Raw genomic sequence first — 20,445 nt, forward strand, 5'->3', positions numbered from 1 at the left:
ACACAGCCAAAAAAATAATAAATTTTTTAAAAAAAGGAACTAAGAAAGAAGGAAACATGCCCAGGAATGGGCCCAGCAGCCCACCATGTGTGGTTGACAGCACAGGGATGGGCAGGACATGAGCCTTCCTTGTTCTGGACACTAACCTATTAATTCCACCTCGGCTCACATTAACCAACATGGAAGCCAAAGCTCATCACTGACTCAAACTGTGCTTTGGGCCAGGTCACAGGCTCAGATTTTGGCTTAAATAAAGGAGTAACAGAAGAGTTGGTAAGATAACATATGATGTATTTCATCATTCCACTTCGGAAGAGGCCAGCATTGAGCTTCTAAAGGCCCCTGGGTGGGGTTTTGTGCAAAGGTCCTGCAAGGGGTGAGGAAGGAGGGAAATGCTCTGAGTAGGTCAGGTGGATGAGGTAGTTCACAGAGAAAGTGGGAGCTTCTGCCAAAACTGGGCAGAAATGGGGATGCAGTGACAGGGACAAGGGCTCTCCAGGCCCACGGTACTCGGCAAGGAAGGCTGCTGTCAGGGGCATTTTGAACCCTTCTAGCGCAGAGTATCCAAGAAACAAGGGTAGATTCCAGGGCCGAGCCCCAGCAGGAAGCAGCAAGGACGCAACCTTACAGACAGCGAGCCCATGGAGCAAGGACCCAGCCAGCATCTCTGGCTTCTGCCCCACGGAGGCCCAGGGGTCCTGGGTGGTCCCAGGGAGACAGAAGCAGGCCCAAGAGGTGAATAAGGCTGCATTTCCAGCCACCCCCATTGGGGAGCAGAATAAGTCTGACTCACAGAAACAAAGGCACGTGATGCTCTACTGCAGAGTCATCAACACCCACCACATCTGTGGCTCTCACTCCATGGATCTTCCCCTTCTGATGTTGTATTGGGTTGGCCAAAAAGTTCGTTCGGGTTTTCCCATCAGATGGAAAACCCCGAACGAACTTTTTGGCCAATCCAATATATTTGGTTTGGGGGACCCAAGTGTATTGCTTATACAGTAAGCCCCCTACACACAAACCTTCAAGCTGCGAACTTTCAAAGATGCGGACGCGTGTCCAACCACGTAAGTTAGTTCATATGTCTGGCGTACACTGTCGCGTGCATGCATCCTCTACAGGTGGTTGTGCTCTTGTGTACTTTACTGGACAGCACCGTATAGAGTACAGTAGTACAGTGTCTTTATTTCAAGCCCAGGATGTCCAGAAGCAAGCGTAAAAGCAGTGGTGATGTAGCTGGTACTACTGTACTTTTCAAGGTACTGTACTGTAAGACTAAAAATGTTTGCTTTTTTGTGTTTGTTATGTATTATTTGTGTGAAAAGTATTATAAACCTATTACAGTACAGTGCTATATAGCCGATCGCGTTAGCTGGGTACCTAAGCTAACTCTGTTGGATTTAGGAACAAATTGGACTTACGAACGCGCTCTCGGAATGGAACTTGTTCGAATGTAGGGGACTTACTGTATTTACTCATGGCAAAGTTTTCCTTTCACACATCAAAGCAGCCTTTCAGTCTCCCAGAAATTCACCTAACTAGACTATTATCCATGCCACGTATCTCTGCTGTGTTCATGAGGACATACCGTCAAATGCCCAGCAGAAACCCAAATGTCCTCTATCTGCTGCACGTTCCCAATCTATCAGCAGTGACCTGCTCGAGAAAAATGAAAGTAGGAAACGACAGAAGGAAACAAGGTTAATCTGGCCTGCCTGGCTCTTGGCAAATCCCTACTGTCTCTCCTAAGGGCTCATCAAATCTGGTCAAACTCACCGCCAAAGATCAGGCGCCCCACCCCCTCCCCACTGAATGTGCCCGCGCTGGTCTCCTGAGGTTTATGAATCAGAGTTCACAAGCAGACAATGAGGCAAGCAGCAGGAGAGAGCACAGGGAAATGGGAAGCCAGACCACTGATAAGCATTTTCCTTTTTTAATTAAAAAAATTTGTTTATTAACAAGTCTAAAGAAAACCTTCATTGAATCAGGGGATGTAGTACAAATTATAGTGACCTGCATATAAAACCTGGCATCAAATTTGGCCTTTTAGAAAGATTTATATATAAAAATATGCATTAAAACCTGCACCAGGGACTTCCCTGGTGGGGCAGTAGTTGAGAGTCCGCCTGCCGATGCAGGGGACACAGGTTCGTGCCCCGGTCCGGGAGGAGCCCACATGCCGCAGAGCGGCTGGGCCCGTGAGCCATGCCCGCTGAGCCTGAGCATCCGGAGCCTGTGCTCCACAACGGGAGAGGCCACAACAGTGAGAGGCCCGCGTACCGCAAAAACAAAAACAAAAACAAAAAAAACCCTGCACCAGAACATAGTGCAGAGGCTAACTGACACCCCCGAAGGGAGGGCTTACCAAGGTGGTCTGGTCTGTGGACGCAGGGAGCTCTCGGTCCGACGGCCTCAGGGGTGAGCCTTATGTGACAATGGCCTGCTGGGAAGGAGCCCGAAAAGCTTGTCTCTTTGAAGGCAGGACTCCTGTGAGCACCAAAATGCCACTAGCCTGGCATAAAACAAAAATGGTGCTGGGAGAAGACAGCCAGGAGAGAGGGCTGTCCTCCTTTTCCTCATTACTGGGCTCTGACCACTATTTGAAGATTCTGGAACTCTACAGACAAACCACCCTTGACTTTACAGGAACTTCTGCAATTTCCAAGTATGTTTTTCCAAGTAAGCTGCCCAATTCTAACTCAAGGAGCCAAATCATAAGTGGCCTGATTTTAAGGATTAAGAGCTAGTTCTGATGTCATTTTCTGCAGGCCAAGACCCTGAAATGCCTATCAGAATGGCTATAATCACAACAGAAAAGCATGATGACGATGGTCTCAATCTATTTTGGTCTTGGACCCAATGCAACCAAGCAATTCTAGCCCAGAAGTTATACTTCACAGACACTGAAACAAGAGGCAGCTTTGATCAATGCTGGAATTCCCCCATCCTGGGTACAAACTATCTCTGCACAAGGCAACTGAAGCCTTTGGGAAAAGCCGGGTCAGTATTGTATATCTGTCCTCAAGGAGGAGGATGCAGTGTCCTCACTGATGAGCCTGTCATTTTCGCTGAACAGGGTCAGGACTGTTTGACCATTGGCTTATTCACTCATGGAGGAGCTGCTGTCCTTGGTCTGCTCTTCCTCTGGTTCTGTGGACAGGGGCAACCATCCCTGACTCAGTTGCTAAGCTGCTGCCCAAACAGCAGGGCTCCACGGATGGGAGACACACAAATGGGGACCTGAAAGAAATGGAGGGCGGGCATAGGGGAGTGCGAGGAAACACGATGGGGGCAGGCGAAGAAGCGGCCTTGTGGGCCTTCAGTAGTCGGCAAGGACAGCCAGGGCCTTAACAACTTCAGAGCGCTGCGAGTTACTGAAAGGGCTGGGAGTCCTTCCTGTCATGCCAGTGGGCTCTACAAGGGGAAACCAGCCGCCCTACCAGTTTCTATCCAAAAGCAGAGTGATTTTCTCAGCTGCCTCCAAGGTGTTATTTTTTTGTGTTTTTGTTTTTTCCTTCCAAGCCCTCTGCTCCACTGTCCTGCTGCAGGGTGATCTGATGCTTTTCCTCAACTGTGGCAATAAGTGAAGTGAGGACAAAAGGGTCTGAATCACAATTCAGGCAAAAAGCCTAGAGCCCAGTCGGGCTGTTAATGAGGGACTTTCTCTCTCCAGGTAGTGTAAAACCAGACCAAAAGAGCAGAGGACACTTGGCCCAGTTACTATGGCTCTTTCAGGACAGGAGGCCAGTCTGCGCGGTTCCTTCACCAAGTCTTAGGGCATCGTAGCCCACTAAAAGTGACCTGACATCACCCTCTAGTGGAAATTATAAATAAAACAAGGGCCATGCGTCCAATTTACCTCGTTCTGACACCAGAGTGGTTTCAAGAGTCCCCATAAAACGGAATAAAATAACAAAAACAAAACATTCTCTTTAAGAATGTAATAATAAAAACAGGTGGGCGTTCACAAGCCATCCTTCAGCCCCTCACTGCCAAATCACCTTCCCTCCTCAGACACTCTGCCTTCAACACATTCTGAGAAAGGGGGGACATGTTGTGGCGTGCGGCTACTGGTCCCCTTAGAGTTTGGGCAGACTGCCTGCCGGTGCCAGAATGATGCTGGAAACGTAGAAGAGGCCCAGCAGAAGGTTGAGTTTGGCAGTCCTCTGGGGCAGTTTGTTGAAAGTCTGGCTTCGGAACTGTCTCTCAAGGGAAAAGGCCATGGGAATGGTGAGCAGGGGCAGCGCCAGGCTGATGCTGCAGTGCACAGCCAGGATGCTGAAGATCAGGTAGGGCAGGAAAAGCAGCGTGTTGTAGAGCACGTAGGAGAGAGTGGGGCCAATGAGGATGGCGAGCGTGACGATGCCAGCCTCCCGGTCGGACTCCATGTCCCTGGTGTTGTTGGAATGGAGGATGGCCTCGGTGCTAAGGGCGAGGGGGATGGCGTAGACCAGCGGGAAGACCGCCAGGGACCCCACCTGGACGGCGTAGGCGAACATCACAGCCAGCGGGCCAAAGGTGATGAGGATGATGAGGTCTCCCAGAGCCAGGTACTTGAATCCAATTCCTAGGCCAGAAAACACAGAGAGCTGCTGTGAGGTCAGGGGCTGGAAACCGCGGCAGTCAAAAGGCAGGCTGCTGTGGCTGCACGGGGCATATTCTTAGGCTGTGAAGAGGGGCAGTGGTTGCACTCCCCTCCCCTCCAGAGCAAAATCTGACTTTTTTCTCCAGTGGCACAGAGGGACAGAGAAGACTAATCGTTTAGCACCCAGTTCAGTCTCAGAGTCATCCCCGAGTTTTCCTTCCTGCTGTCCCCCAACAAAGCCCTGCCACAAAGAGCGGGGGCCTTCCAAACTAGTGGCTACCAGTGGGGAAGAGGGTAGAGGGGCAAAACAGGGGTGGGAAGTGGGAGGTACAAACTACTGGGTGTAAGATGGGCTCAAGGATGTGTTGTACAACTCGGGGAATATAGCCAGTATTTTGTAATAAATGTAAGTGGAAGGTAACCTTTAAAAACTGTATAAAAAATTGAAAAAAGTTGAAAAAAAGAAAAAAGAGCAGGGGGTTCCAAGTCACAGACAGTTCAACGGGAGAGCCCGTGAAGGATCTCACAGGTCTTACGGTCCAGGGCTTGCGTTTCTTTCATCCTCCACCAACCCCTGCAAGACACTGCTTCTGTCAGGAATGCCCTGAGATCAGCCCCTCACGGAATATCCACCCCAGCCTCTTACTTTTCAGCCACAACCTCTGGAAGCATCTTCTGGTTCTGAGAATCTCGTTAATCTCAGTGAAAGTTCATGGTTCCCAAACTCCACACAGAGCAACTTTCACCCACATAATGAGTAAAACAGCAAAGACAGGGAACTTACAACACTGCTTCCCCTCTCTGGTGCCCATGGAGTTACAACACTAAATAATCCCTAACTTTTCCTCCCATACTGCTAATCTACTTCAAATCCTGTCTAATCCCCATCTTTCAAACTGGCCCAGTTTCTCCATCCCCAATGCTCCATCCCCAAATCCACGTCAAAGTCGTCTCATGCCTGGAATACGGCAACACCCTCCCGACTGATCCCTCAGCTTCTGTTCTCATAACCACCTCCCCTCCCCATTCCTAATCACACCTCCACGATGCGGCCAAAATGATCCTCTCAAAATACTAAGCTAGTCATGCCCCGCCCCCAACGTACACCTGAAAACGCTTCTCAACAAGTTGTCCTCCGGATAAAAGAGCCCCAGATCTTCCACCTAGCTCACCTCTGGCCCTGCCCTGCCTCCCTCCTGCCTGACTTTGAGCCCACCTCCCCTCGCCACACATACTTCTTTCAGTTCCTCAGGGCCTTCAGACATTCCCCCGACCCCGACTCCTTGCCTGGCTAACTTCTACTCATCCTTCAAGACTTTAAAGACCATTCCTCGAGGCAGCCTTCCTCGGCCCTAGACCACATTTGGTTCCCCTTGCAGTGTGCCCCACAGCACCCTGACTTCCACTTTCGTAAACTCCATCACACTTCTAGTTTTTTTTTTTTTTTGACCGCACTGTGTGGCATGCGGGATCTTAGTTCCCCGACCAGGGATGGAACCCGTGCCCCCTGCAGTGGAAGCTCAGAGTCCTAACCGCTGGACCACCAGGGAATTCCCACACTTCTAATTCTTAATCTCTGTCTCTCCCACTAACCTGTAGGTTTCAATGAGGGCAGGGCCTTGTGTCTGGCCAGTTAACAGCTGGCTCCCCAGTGCTTGACACAAAGGATGAGCTGAACCCAGAGCTACAGTAACAAGCACCTGGAATTTGGAACCAAGGTCATGAAAAATGTCCCACTTGGATTGAAACAGGCAAAGCAGCACGGAAAGGGTGAGAGACACCCACTCAAAGAGGTGATCCACACATATATTGCTACGGAAGCTTGGGAAACCTCTGATCTAATCAAGCTACCAAGGCATGGCCTCGGGATCAGAAAATTAAAAAAAAAAAACTATTCGGTCATCAATTGCATTTTAAACAGCCTAAAACGATAAGGGACAATGATCTGTAAAAGATCTAAAAGCATGGTAGCCAAAGAACAAGATGCAGCCCAAGTTCACCTCCACACCTAGTGGCTGGGATCCTTTAGTGCTAAATGACCACCCTTGATTCTCTGGAAGGAAGCATCTCCAGGAAAGGGTATAACAGGCATGGCCCCTGTACCCCCAACACACAGCAAACTAATTCTGTACCCCCCAGGCAGTGTTTTGATAAATAATTTGGTTGTCTGAGGACATGCCCTCCAGGAGGAAGGTCTCTGAAGCAGCACCTCGGCTCCAATTCTAAATTAGGAAATCGATGTCTTGTGCGGTATCTCACACGTTTAGGCAACTACCCCTGCCCAAGGAAGATGCCAGGCAGGAATGCTCCCAGCACCAATCTAGCAAATTTCTCCACCAGCTGTCTGCTCTTCTTCTGCATTTTTTCTCAGATCTCCAAGCAGACTTCGGGGCTCTTGACCTCTGGCAAGAGTACCCAAGAACACCACCTTAGATCGCCTGGCAAAAAACAACGTAAGCAAAGCTTCTTGAGGTTATCTGATACCAGAAAATGACAAAGCCCTTGAGCAGAAAGCCCTGTTTCCTGAGCGTCCGACCCAAGGCTCATGTGCTCCACCTGATTCAGAGATGTGGCCCACCTGGGAGTTTCCTTTTAGGCACTCCCCTCCTCCCAACACCGTTTTCCACATGAGCCAGCACAGTGAAACACTGGGCCAGTTCTCCACACAGCGACCAGAATGAATTTCTTAACACATAAATCAAAATGTTGGCATCAAAAGGATGTGGAGTAAATGGAACTCTCACGCCTCGCTGGTGGGGAGGTAAAAGCAGTAGAACCACTTCAGAAAACACTTTGGCAGCTTCTCATAAAGTTAAACATCATCTACCCTATGACCCAGTAATGCGATTCCTAGGCATTTACCCAAGAAAAATGAAAACAAATGTCCACAGAAGACTTGAATATGAATGTTCAGTCGTAATAGCCAAAATATGGAAATAATCCAAAAGTCACTGAACAGGATAATGGATAAACAAATTGTGGTATGTCCATACAATGGCTACCTCTCAGTGATACAAAGGAACTGCTGATACACATGACAACACAACGAAACTCAAAAACAGGCACAAGAATTCATACTGAATGATTCCATTTACATGATGTTCTAGACCACGCAACAGCGGTGGCCTCTAGATGGGGTGGGAAGAGTGGGGTTGACAGGGAAAAAGCACAAGGAAGCTTTTGGGGGTGACAGAAATGTTCTGTATTATGGTAGGGGTATGGGTTATACAGCTGTATGTAATTGTCAAAATTCATCAAACTATAACGCTTAAGATCCATGCATTTCACCATACGTCAACTATATATCGATAAAAGTCAACGTTAAAAAAAAACATAAATCAGATTATGTCATTACCCTGCTCAACACATTTCAGTGTCTCCCCATTTGTTCATTCAATAAATATTAAGTACTGACTACTTGCCAGGCACTGTTCTGGGCATGATGGAGAGAACAAAGAGACTAAAATCCCTACCCCCAGGGAGTTTACAGTCTAAAGGGGAAGATAATTAACAAAGTAAGTACTTTATGTGGTTAGAATGTAATATGTGCTATGAAGAAAAAGCAGAGGAGAGCAATAGGGAAGGCACTGTAGGGGAGACACAGGGTGTGTGTGTGATTTTATTTTATTTTTTTCAGCTGCTGCAGAAAAAAATTGTTATTGTTTTGTAATTTTAAATAGGGTAGAAGCTGACATTAGAGCAAATGGGTGGCAGTTAGAAAGCAAATCATACACACAGATGGGGGAAGAGCGTTCTAAACAGAGGAAACAGCATCTCAAAGGACCTGAGGCAGGAGCATGCCTGGCGTGTTCCAGAAACAGCTAGCAGGGCAGTGTGGCTGGAGCATGGTGAAGAGGAGAGCAGGTCAGAGAGTTGTGGGGAATTGCAGGTGGAGCAGATAATGTCAGGCCCTGGGGGTCACTGTAAAGACCCTGGCCTTTACTCTAATGAGGTGGGAGCCACTGGAGAGTTTTGAGCAGGCGACTGACACAACTGCAGGATTACTCTGGCTGCTGATCTGGGAGCTCTGGGAAAGGGACAAGGGTGCATGCACAGAGACGGGTAAAGAATCAGCCGCAATAATTGAGGGAGATGACAGGGGTAGTGGTGGGAAGTGACGAGAAGTGGTCCAGTCCCAAGTGCATGTTAGAAGCGGAATCGCTACAATCCTGCAGCCTGTGGAACGAAAACCACATTCACAGAAAGATAGACAAGATGAAAAGGCAGAGGGCTATGTACCAGATGAAGGAACAAGATAAAACCCCAGAAAAACAACTAAACGAAGTGGAGATAGGCAACCTTCCAGAAAAAGAATTTAGAATAATGATAGTCAAGATGATCCAGGACCTCGGAAAAAGAATGGAGGCAAAGATCGAGAAGGTGCAAGAAATATTTAACAAAGACCTAGAAGAATTAAAGAACAAACAAACAGAGATGAACAATACAATAACTGCAATTAAAAATACACTAGAAGGAATCAATAGCAGAATAACTGAGGCAGAAGAACGGATAAGGGACCTGGAAGACAGAATGATGGAACTTACTGCTGCAGAACAGAATACAGAAAAAAGAATGAAAAGAAATGAAGACAGCCTAAGAGACCTCTGGGACATTAAACGCAACAACATTCACATTATAGGGGTTCCAGAAGGAGAAGAGAGACAGAAAGACCTGAGAAAATATTTGAAGAGATTATAGTCGAAAACTTCCCTAACATGGGAAAGGAAATAGCCACCCAAGTCCAGGAAGCACAGAGAGTCCCATACAGGATAAACCCAAGGAGAAACACGCTGAGGCACATAGTAATCAAATTGGCAAAAATTAAAGACAAAGAAAAATTATTGAAAGCAGCAAGGGAAAAATGACAAATAACATACAAGGGAACTCCCATAAGGTTAACAGCTGATTTCTCAGAAACTCTACAAGCTAGAAGGGAGTGGCATGACATATTTACAGTGATGAAAGGGAAGAACCTACAACCAAGATTACTCTACCCGGCAAGGATCTCATTCAGATTCGATGGAGAAATCAAAAGCTTTACAGACAAGCAAAAGCTAAAAGAATTCAGCACCACCAAACCAGCTCTACAACAAATGCTACAGGAACTTCTCTAAGTGGGAAACACAAGAGAAGAAAAGGTCCTACAAAAACAAACCCAAAACAATTAAGAAAATGGTAATAGGAACATACATATCGATAATTACCTTAAACGTGAATGGATTAAATGCTCCAACCAAAAGACACAGGCTCACTGAATGGATACAAAAACAAGACCCATATATATGCTGTCTACAGGAGAACCACTTCAGACCTAGGGACACATACAGACTGAGGGATGGAAAAAGATATTCCATGCAAATGGAAATCAAAAGAAAGCTAGAGTAGCAATACCCATATCAGATAAAATAGAGTTTAAAATAAAGAATGTTATAAGAGACAAGGAAGGACACTACATAATGATCAAGGGATCAATCCAAGAAGAAGATATAACAATTATAAATATATATGCACCCAACATAGGAGCACCTCAATACTTAAGGCAACTGCAAACAGCTATAAAAGAGGAAATCGACAGTAACACAATAATAGTGGGGGACTTTAACACTTCACTTACACCAATGGACAGATCATCCAAACAGAAAATTAATAAGGAAACACAAGCTTTCAATGACACAATAGACCAGATAGATTTAATTGATATTTATAGGACATTCCATCCAAAAACAGCAGAATACACTTTCTTCTCAAGGGCACATGGAACATTCTCCAGGATAGATCACATCTTGGGTCACAGATCAAGTCTCAGTAAATTTAAGAAAAGTGAAATCATATCAAGCATCTTTTCTGACCACAACGCTATGAGATTAGAAATCAATTACAGGGAAAAAAACGTAAAAAACACAAACTCCTGGAGGCTAAACAATACGTTACTAAATAACCAACAGATCCCTGAAGAATTCAAAGAGGAAATCAAAAAATACCTAGACACAAATGGCAATGAAAACAGGATGATCCAAAACCTATGGGATGCAGCAAAAGCAGTTCTAAGAGGGAAGTTTAGAGCAACACAATCCTACCTCAAGAAACAACAAACATCTCAAATAAACAATCTAATCTCACACCTAAAGGAACTAGAGAAAGAAGAACAAACAAAACCCAAAGTTAGTAGAAGGAAAGAAATCATAAAGATCAGAGCAGAAATAAATGAAATAGAAACAAAGAAAACAATTGCAAAGATCAATAAAACTAAGAGCTGGTTCTTTGAGAAGATAAACAAAATGGATAAACCATTAGCGAGACTCATCAAGAAAAAGAGGAAGAGGACTCAAATCAATAAAACTAGAAATGAAAAAGGAGAAGTTACAACAGACACCACAGAAATACAAAGCATCCTAAGAAACTACCACTCTCTTAGTAGAGAGACTAAGCAACTCTATGCCAATAAAACGGACAACCTGGAAGAAATGGAGAAATTCTTAGAAAGGTATAACCTTCCAAGACTGAACCAGGAAGAAATAGAAAATATGAACAGACCAATCACAAGTAATGAAATTGAAACTGTGATTAAAAATCTTCCAACAAACAAAAGTCCAGGACCAGATGGCTTCACAGGTGAATTCTATCAAACATCTAGAGAAGAGCTAACATGCATCCTTCTCAAACTCTTCTAAAAAACTGCAGAGGAAGGAACACTCCCAAACTCATTCTATGAGGCCACCATCACCCTGATACCAAAACCAGACAAAGATACTACAAAAAAAGAAAATTACAGACCAATATCACTCATGAATATAGATGCAAAAATCCTCAAAATACTAGCAAACAGAATCCAACAACACATTAAAAGGATCATATGCCATGATGAAGTGGGAGTTATCCCAGGGATGCAAGGATTCTTCAATATATGCAAATCAATCAATGTGAGACACCATATTAACAAACTGAAGAAGAAAAACCATATGATCATCTCAATAGATGCAGAAAAAGCTTTTGACAAAATTCAACACCCATTTATGATAAAAATTCTCCAGAAAGTGGGCAAAGAGGGGACCTACCTCAACATAATAAAGGCCATATATGACAAACGCACAGCAAACATTATTGTCAATGGTGAAAAACTGAAAGCATTTCCTCTAAGATCAGGAACAAGACAAGGATGTCCACTCTACCACTATTATTCAACGTAGTGTTGGAAGTCCTAGCCACGGCAATCAGAGAAGAAAAAGAAATAAAAAGAATACAAATTGGAAAAGAAGAAGTAAAACTGTCACTGTTTGCAGATGACATGATACTACACGTAAAGAACCCTAAAGATGCCACCAGAAAACTACTAGAGCTAATGAAAGAATTTGGTAAAGTTGCAGGATACAAAATTAATGCACAGAAATCTCTTGCGTTCCTACACACTAATGATGAAAAATCTGAAAGAGAAATTAAGGAAACACTCCCATTTACCACTGCAACAAAAAGAATAAAATACCTAGGAATAAACCTACCTAGGGAGAGAAAAGACCTGTATGCAAAAAACTATAAGACACTGATGAAAGAAATTAAAGATGATACCAACAGATGGAGAGATATACCATGTTCTTGGATTGGAAGAATCAATATTGTGAAAATGACTATACTACTCAAAGCAATCTACAGATTCAATGCAATCCCTATCAAATTACCAATGGCATTTTTTACAGAACTGGAACAAAAAATCTCAAAATTTGTATGGAGACACAAAAGACCGCGAATAACCAAAGCGGTCTTGAGGGGAAAAAACGGAGCTGGAGGAATCAGACTCCCTGACTTCAGACTATACTACAAAGCTACAGTAATCAAGACAATATGGTACTGGCACAAAAACAGAAACACAGATCAATGGAACAGGATAGAAAGCCCAGAGATAAACCCACACACCTGTGGTTAACTAATTTATGACAAAGGAGGCAAGGATATACAATGGAGAAAACACAGTCTCTTCAATAATTGGTGCTGGGAAAACTGGACAGCTACATGTAAAAGAATGAAATTGGAACACTCCCTAACACCATACACGAAAATAAACTCAAAATGGATTAGAGACCTAAATGTAAGACCGGACACTATAAAACTCTTAGAGGGAAACATAGGAAGAACCCTCTTTGACATAAATCACAGCAAGATCTTTTTTGATCCACCTCCTAGAGCAATGGAAATAAAAACAAAAATAAACAAATGGGACCTAATGAAACTTAAAAGCATTTGCACAGCAAAGGAAACTACAAACAAGACGAAAAGACAACCCTCAGAATGGGAGAAAATTTTTGCAAACGAGTCAACGGACAAAGGATTAATCTCCAAAATATATAAACAGCTCATCCAACTCAATATTAAAAAATCAAACAACCTAATCCAAAAATGGGCAGAAGCCCTAAATAGACATCTCTCCATACAGATGGCCAACAAGCACATGAAAAGCTGCTCAACATCACTGATTATTAGAGAAATGCAAATCAAAACACAATGAGGGATCACCTCACACCAGTTAGAATGGGCATCATCAGAAAATCTACAAACAACAAATGCTGGAGAGGGTGTGGAGAAAAGGGAACCCTCTGGCACTGTTGGTGGGAATGTAAACTGATACAGCCACTATGGAGCAGTATGGAGGTTCCTTAAAAAACTAAAATTAGAGTAAAGCTGTCACTGTTTGCAGATGACATGATACTACACATAGAGAATCCTAAAGATGCTACCAGAAAACTACTAGAGCTAATCAATGAATTTGGTAAAGTAGCAGGATACAAAATTAATGCACAGAAATCTCTGGCATTCCTATATACTAATGACGAAAAATCTGAAAGTGAAATCAAGAAAACACTCCCATTTACCATTGCAACAAAAAGAATAAAATATCTAGGAATAAACCTACCTAAGGAGACAAAAGACCTGTATGCAGAAAATTATAAGACACTGATGAAAGAAATTAAAGATGATACAAATAGATGGAGAGATATACCATGTTCTTGGATTGGAAGAATCAACATTGTGAAAATGACTCTACTACCCAAAGCAATCTATAGATTCAATGCAATCCCTATCAAACTACCACTGGCATTTTTCACAGAACTAGAACAAAAAATTTCGCAATTTGTATGGAAACACAAAAGACCCCGAATAGCCAAAGCAATCTTGAGAACGAAAAAAGGAGCTGGAGGAATCAGGCTTCCTGACTTCAGACTATACTACAAAGCTACAGTAATCAAGACAGTATGGTACTGGCACAAAAACAGAAAGGTCAATGGAACAGGATAGAAAGGCCAGAGATAAACCCACGCACATATGGACACCTTATCTTTGATAAAGGTGGCAGGAATGTACAGTGGAGAAAGGACAGCCTCTTCAATAAGTGGTGCTGGGAAAACTGGACAGGTACATGTAAAAGTATGAGATTAGATCACTCCCTAACACCATACACAAAAATAAGCTCAAAATGGATTAAAGACCTAAATGTAAGGCCAGAAACTATCAAACTCTTAGAGGAAAACATAGGCAGAACACTCTATGACATAAATCACAGAAAGATCCTTTCTGACCCACCTCCTAGAGTAATGGAAATAAAAACAAAAATAAACAAATGGGACCTAATGAAACTTAAAAGCTTTTGCACAGCAAAGGAAACCATAAACAAGACCAAAAGACAACCCTCAGAATGGGAGACAATATTTGCAAATGAAGCAACCGACAAAGGATTAATCTCCAAAATTTACAAGCAGCTCATGCAGCTCAATAACAAAAAAACAAACAACCCAATCCAAAAATGGGCAGAAGACCTAAATAGACATTTCTCCAAAGAAGATATACAGACTGCCAACAAACACATGAAAGAATGTTCAACATCATTAATCATTAGAGAAATGCAAATCAAAACTACAATGAGATATCATCTCACACCAGTCAGAATGGCCATCATCAAAAAATCTAGAAACAATAAATGTTGGAGAGCATGTGGAGAAAAGGGAACACTCTTGCACTGCTGGTGGGAATGTGAATTGGTTCAGCCACTATGGAGAACAGTATGGAGGTTCCTTAAAAAACTACAAATAGAACTACCATATGACCCAGCAATCCCACTACTGGGCATATACCCTGAGAAAACCAAAATTCAAAAAGAGTCATGTACCAAAATGTTCATTGCAGCTCTATTTACAATAGCCCGGAGATGGAAACAACCTAAGTGCCCATCATCGGATGAATGGATAAAGAAGATGTGGCACATATATACAATGGAATATTACTCAGCCATAAAAAGAAACGAAATTGAGTTATCTGTAATGAGGTGGATAGACCTAGAGTCTGTCATACAGAGTGAAGTAAGTCAGAAAGAAAAAGACAAATACCGTATGCTAACACATATATATGGAATTTAAGAAAAAAAAATGTCATGAAGAACCTAGGAGTAAGACAGGAATAAAGATGCAGACCTACTGGAGAACGGACTTGAGGTTATGGGGAGGGGGAAGGGTGAGCTGTGACAGGGCAAGAGAGAGTCATGGACATATACACACTAACAAACGTAGTAAGGTAGATAGCTAGTGGGAAGCAGCCGCATGGCACAGGGATATTGGCTCGGTGCTTTGTGACAGCCTGGAGGGGTGGGATAGGGAGGGTGGGAGGGAGGGAGACGCAAGAGGGAAGACATATGGGAATATATGTATATGTATAACTGATTCACTTTGTTATAAAGCAGAAACTAACACACCATTGTAAAGCAATTATACCTCAATAAAGTTGTTAAAAAATAAAAAAAAAAAACTAAAATTAGAATTACCATATGACCCAGCAATCCCACTATTGGGCATATACCCAGAGGAAACCATAATTCAAAAAGACACATGCACCCTAATTGTCATTGCAGCACTATTTACAGTAGCCAGGACATGGAAGCAACCTAAATGCCCATTGACAGACAAATGGTTGAAGAAGATGTGGTACATATATACAATGCAATATTACTCAGTGATAAAAAGGAATGAAATTGGATCATTTGTAGAGACATGGATAGATCTAGAGACTGTCATACACAGTGAAGTAAGTCAGAAAAAGAAGAACAAATATTGTATATTAATGCATATATGTGGAACCTAGGAAAATGGTACAGAAGAACAAATATATATTAATGCATATATGTGGAACCTAGGAAAATGGTACAGAAGAACAAATATTATATATTAATGCATATATGTGGAACCTAGGAAAATGGTACAGATGAACCGGTTTGCAGGGCAGAAACTGAGACACAGAAGTAGAGAATAAACATATGTACACCAAGGGGAGAAAGCGGCTGGGGGGTCGGGGGGGGGCATGTGATGAATTGGGAGATTGGGATTGACGTGTATACACTAATATGTATTAAATGGATAACTGATAAGAACCTGCTGTATAAAAAAATAAAATTCAAAAAAAAATCTTAAAAAAAAAAAAAAAAGAAGTGGAGTCAACGGGACTTGCTGATGGTCTGGATGCAAGATGTGAGAAAGAAGAGTCAAGGATGATGCCCATGACCTTCAGCCTGAAGAACGAGAAGGATGGAGTTGCCATCGAGTGATATGGGGAAAGCTGAGCGTAGAGCAGATTTCTATGTGAGCAGATGAGGAATTTGGTCTCAGACGTGTCAAGCTTGAGATGCCTGTAACCTCTCAGAGAAGTTACTGAGTAAGAAGTTGGATTTGAGTTTGGGGTTTAGTGGAAAGATCTGGTCTGGAGGTAGAAATTTGTCACCAGCTTAATAGATGGCAATAGAAGACACGAGACGGGCTAAAATCCCTAAGGGAGTAAATGGAGCTAAAGAAGAGAGGTCCAAGGACTAGGCTTGGAGGTTGGGAGTGAGGCGGAACCGGCGGAGACCGAGGCCCTATGAGACAGCGCGATCTAGCCCCTGCCTGCCCCGACAGCTGCATCTCGGTCTTCCTCTTGATCACGCTGGCCTTTCAGCAGATCCTAAATGATGCCAAGTCTTACCCTACTCCAGGACATTCGCATTTGCTGTTCCTTCATCCCTGAAGGACCCAAATCAGACCCCGATTCTGCCCATGGCTGCTCCTTATCTGTCAAGTCTTAGTTTAAGCGTCACCTTCACAGAGAGGACCTATTCCATCCACCACTACCTGATACATTCATTCTATTTCAGCGCCCTGCTGATTTCCCTCAGTGAACTTTTTACAATTGGCTGCCAGGATACCATAGTCTCTTGCTTTTCTTCTTTCTCCTCCAGATGCTCCACTGCAGTTCCCTTTGCCTTCCTTCTACTCTCCCCACCTCTTAATGTTGGAGTGCCCCGGGGCTCACCCTCAGGTCTATCAACACTGCCCCGCTCCGGGATCTCCCCCCAGTCGTACAACTTTATCTACGTGCAAGACTCCCAAATGTCTCTATCTCCAGCTCAGACCTCTTCTCCGAAATCAGACTCATACCCAACTATCAATTTGACACCCCCTTGGAGATCTAATACATTAAGATGTCCAAAGTCAATTTCTCAACTTTCTCTCCACAGGCCTATCTTCAACCTTCTCTCTCTCTCACTAGGCATCAACACCACTATTCCAGTTACTCAGGACAAAACCTTAGAGTTATGTTTAATTTCTCTGTTTCTCTCCTGCCTCACATCCCAACTATCAGCAAACCCTGTTTACCTTCAAAATAAATTCAGAATCTGACTACGTCCCTCTCCACTACTCCCACCCTGATTCAAGCCACCAGACATCTCTTGCCTGGTTTACTCAACAGCCTCCTTCTGGGTGCTCCTGCTGCTACCCTTACCCCTCTTTATCCATTCTCAGTACCTTAGCCAGAGTGATTCTTTTAAAACATTAAGGCTTACAGCATTTTTGTGCCACCCTGCCCACCCCCCAACGAACTTCTCTTACTTTTCCTCCTTTTACTCTCTCCCTCATTCACACCCTGGACTCCATGCTATTCCTCCAACTCTTCAGGGACACGCCTACCTTTGGCAACTGCTGTTCCAAGATACTCTTCCTCCAGATATCTGCTCAGGCAACTCCCTCACCTGTCACCTCTTACAATCTTTGTTCACATGTTACCTTCTTTACGAGGCCTACCCTGATCAAACTAGTTAAAGCAGACAGCTGTGTCCTCCTTCCTTGCTCTCCTTCTTTTCCCTATAGCACTTATGTTCTTTTCAGGTACTGTAACCAAGGTACAAATTCATCCTGGCTTACCAGGAACTCTCCTGGTTTCCAAAGCCCCACATCTTAGGAACACTCACTGCTGAGCAAACCAGGATGTTGGTCATCCTACCCATAATTTACTATTTTTATTTTCTGTCTCTCCTCATGATATATAAAATCACTTCCACAAGGGCAGGGACTTGACTGCTGTGTTCACATAGAACAGAGCCTGGCACATAATAGGTGCTCAATAAATAGGGCTTAACCACCAGCCCATCACCACCTTAATCAGCCTGCTGCAAGGGATCACCTAGCAAACTAGCTGAAAATAATCAGGTGTATAATTTGAGCTTTTCAAATTTAATTACACTAAAATTTGAAACTGTGGCATTATAAGGTATGACCAACCAGTGGAAACTAGACACAAAAAATTTCCATATATAAGTTATTCCTAACAACCATAAGCCAAACCAGGAATGCTATCCCCCAAATCCACACGACCCAAACATTATAGATTTCACATAAAGTGGCCTAATTCAGAAAATAACCTTTGAGGACTTCCCTGGTGGTCTAGTGGTTAAGACTCCAGCTTCCACTCCCAGGGGGCACCGGTTGGATCCCGAGTGGGGGGAGTTCCGCAGGCCACACAGTGCGGCCAAAGAAAAAAGAAAATAACCTTTGACACCTCTCCACTAACCCTATAATTCCTATGCAAACCGCAGTTTCCAATACCTGCAACTAAGACCTGCTGCACAGCAAACAGGCCAATTCTTACCTCCTGTGTAGAGAAAGGAGCCAGACAGGCCTCCGAAGTAGATGAGAGCTAAGTGCTCCAGTTTCAGAGGGGACAGGTAGTACAGGCAAGCAGCACAGACACAGCCCAAGGTGTAGAGGAAGACTCCAAACCGGACGACATCCTGGGGCTCCAAGATTCGGTCCACCAGGGTCCTGTCATCACTCTTTTTGTGGTCAATGCCCTTGGAAAAGTCGTAGTAAGTGTTGACCAAGTTGCCAGCCCCGTGCACAGCGAGGACAGCTACGGCACAACCCACCAGTAGCCTGGGATCCAGGACGCCCTGGGATCTGTAGGCCAGGGCACTGCCCAGGGCCACCGGGGTGAGTGAGGCACTGAAGCTCCAGGGCCGCAGGGCCAGAACATAGGAGGCGCACTTCTGCCTCCACGAGCGCTGCGGCGGTCTGTCCTGCTCCGAACAGCCGTTCCCCAGCAGGTCCCTGTCCCCGACCTTGGCCGTCTCTCCTGCCTGGATGTTAACCTTCTCCCCCGGGACCTGCGAGGCCGCCATGGAGAATGCACTTGGGTGAAGTCAATGTTAAACAGTGAGCCACCCACACACAGCGTCCGCCCTGAGGCGAGGACAGGCGGGGCGGCGGACCTGACCTTCTTCGGTTCCACCCGGGGGCAGGGATAGGGAGGCGGCGGGGCCCGGGGACTGCAGCGAGTGGGCCTGGCACCCCACGAGGCCCGGCGGCACCTCCCCGACCTCCTGTCACCTGGGCGAGGACCGCTTCCAGACGCCCGCCTCGCCCTACAGCCCGAGACTGAACCGCTGCCGCCTCTACGCAGCTGCGGGAGCGACCATCTTGGGCACCCGCCACTGTAGGCCCGCCGGGAAACAGGGACCGGCTGCGCGGGCCTGGGCCGGGGCGGGGTTGAGGGCGGGACCAGGCTGAGGGCGGGGCCGGGGCTTGGGGCGGGGGCGGGGCCGGGACAGTGCAGCGACCCAGCGGTCCAGCCCTTCCTCACCCCGACGGTCCGCGAGTGGCAGTTGCTCCCGCACTTGCTGGAAACAGCCTCACTTAGTATCTCAAGAAGGGCCACGAGTGCGTGTCGCTTTACGACTTACCAAGAGCTTTCTCTCACGGAAATAGGACTCATTCATTTTTTTTCATTCAACATGCATTTATTGAGCGCCTACTGTGTGCAACATTTACTGAACACCTACTATTGCACGCAGCAGTGAATAAAACAGATAAAAATCAGGGAGCACATTGAGGGTGATAAGAAAGGTGTAATTAAACTTCCTTTCCAAATGAGAAAACCGAAGCTCTGAAATGGGAAATGACGATGTCTAGGAAATTATTAGCTTAGCCAAGACATTGAAGCAACCTAAAGGTCCATCAACTGATGAATGGATAAAGATATATGAAAAATGGAATATTACTCAGCCATAAAAAGAATGAAATATTGCCATTTGCAGCAACATGAATGGACCTAGAGAGTATCATACGAAGTGAAGTCAGACAGAGAAAGACAAATATTATATGATATCACATATGGGGAATCTTAAAAATAATACAAATGAACTTTTTTATAAAACAGAAACAGACTCACAGAAACAGAAAACAAACTTATGGTTACCAAGGAGAAAGGGGGGAGGGGTAAATTAGGAGTATGGGATTAAAAGATACACACTACTATATATAAAATAGATAAATAAGGATTTACTGTACAGCACAGGGAACTATATTCAATATCTTGTAATAACCTATAATGGAAAAGAATCTGAAAAAGAATATATACATATGTATCTGAATCACTTTGCTGTACAGCTGAAACTAACACAATATTGTAAATCAACTATAGCTCAATTTAAAAAAACTAAACTAAAATTAAAAAAAAGAAATTATTAGCTCTGGTAATAATCACAACAGCAATAATTCCCACTTTTTATTATGCATATT

General features: G+C 44.4%; 1 protein-coding gene across 1 annotated transcript; it reads right to left on the reverse strand.

Annotated features, from left to right (window-relative positions):
- Positions 1 to 3,507: 3,507 nt before the first annotated feature.
- Positions 3,508 to 19,376, reverse strand: UBIAD1 (UbiA prenyltransferase domain containing 1). The gene is made up of 2 exons (XM_027110188.1): positions 18,518 to 19,376; positions 3,508 to 4,567 (listed from the first exon to the last, which is right to left on the reverse strand). The coding sequence occupies exons 1-2, from the start codon at positions 19,044 to 19,046 to the stop codon at positions 4,080 to 4,082; spliced, it is 1,017 nt and encodes a 338-aa protein (XP_026965989.1). The 5' UTR covers positions 19,047 to 19,376; the 3' UTR covers positions 3,508 to 4,079.
- Between the last annotated feature and the right edge of the window lie 1,069 nt (positions 19,377 to 20,445).

The sequence above is a fragment of the Aethalodelphis obliquidens genome, unplaced genomic scaffold (assembly GCF_003676395.1).
Source record: "Aethalodelphis obliquidens isolate GAN/ISIS:26980383/991018 unplaced genomic scaffold, ASM367639v1 scaffold9, whole genome shotgun sequence".
NCBI classification, from domain to species: domain Eukaryota; kingdom Metazoa; phylum Chordata; class Mammalia; order Artiodactyla; family Delphinidae; genus Aethalodelphis; species Aethalodelphis obliquidens.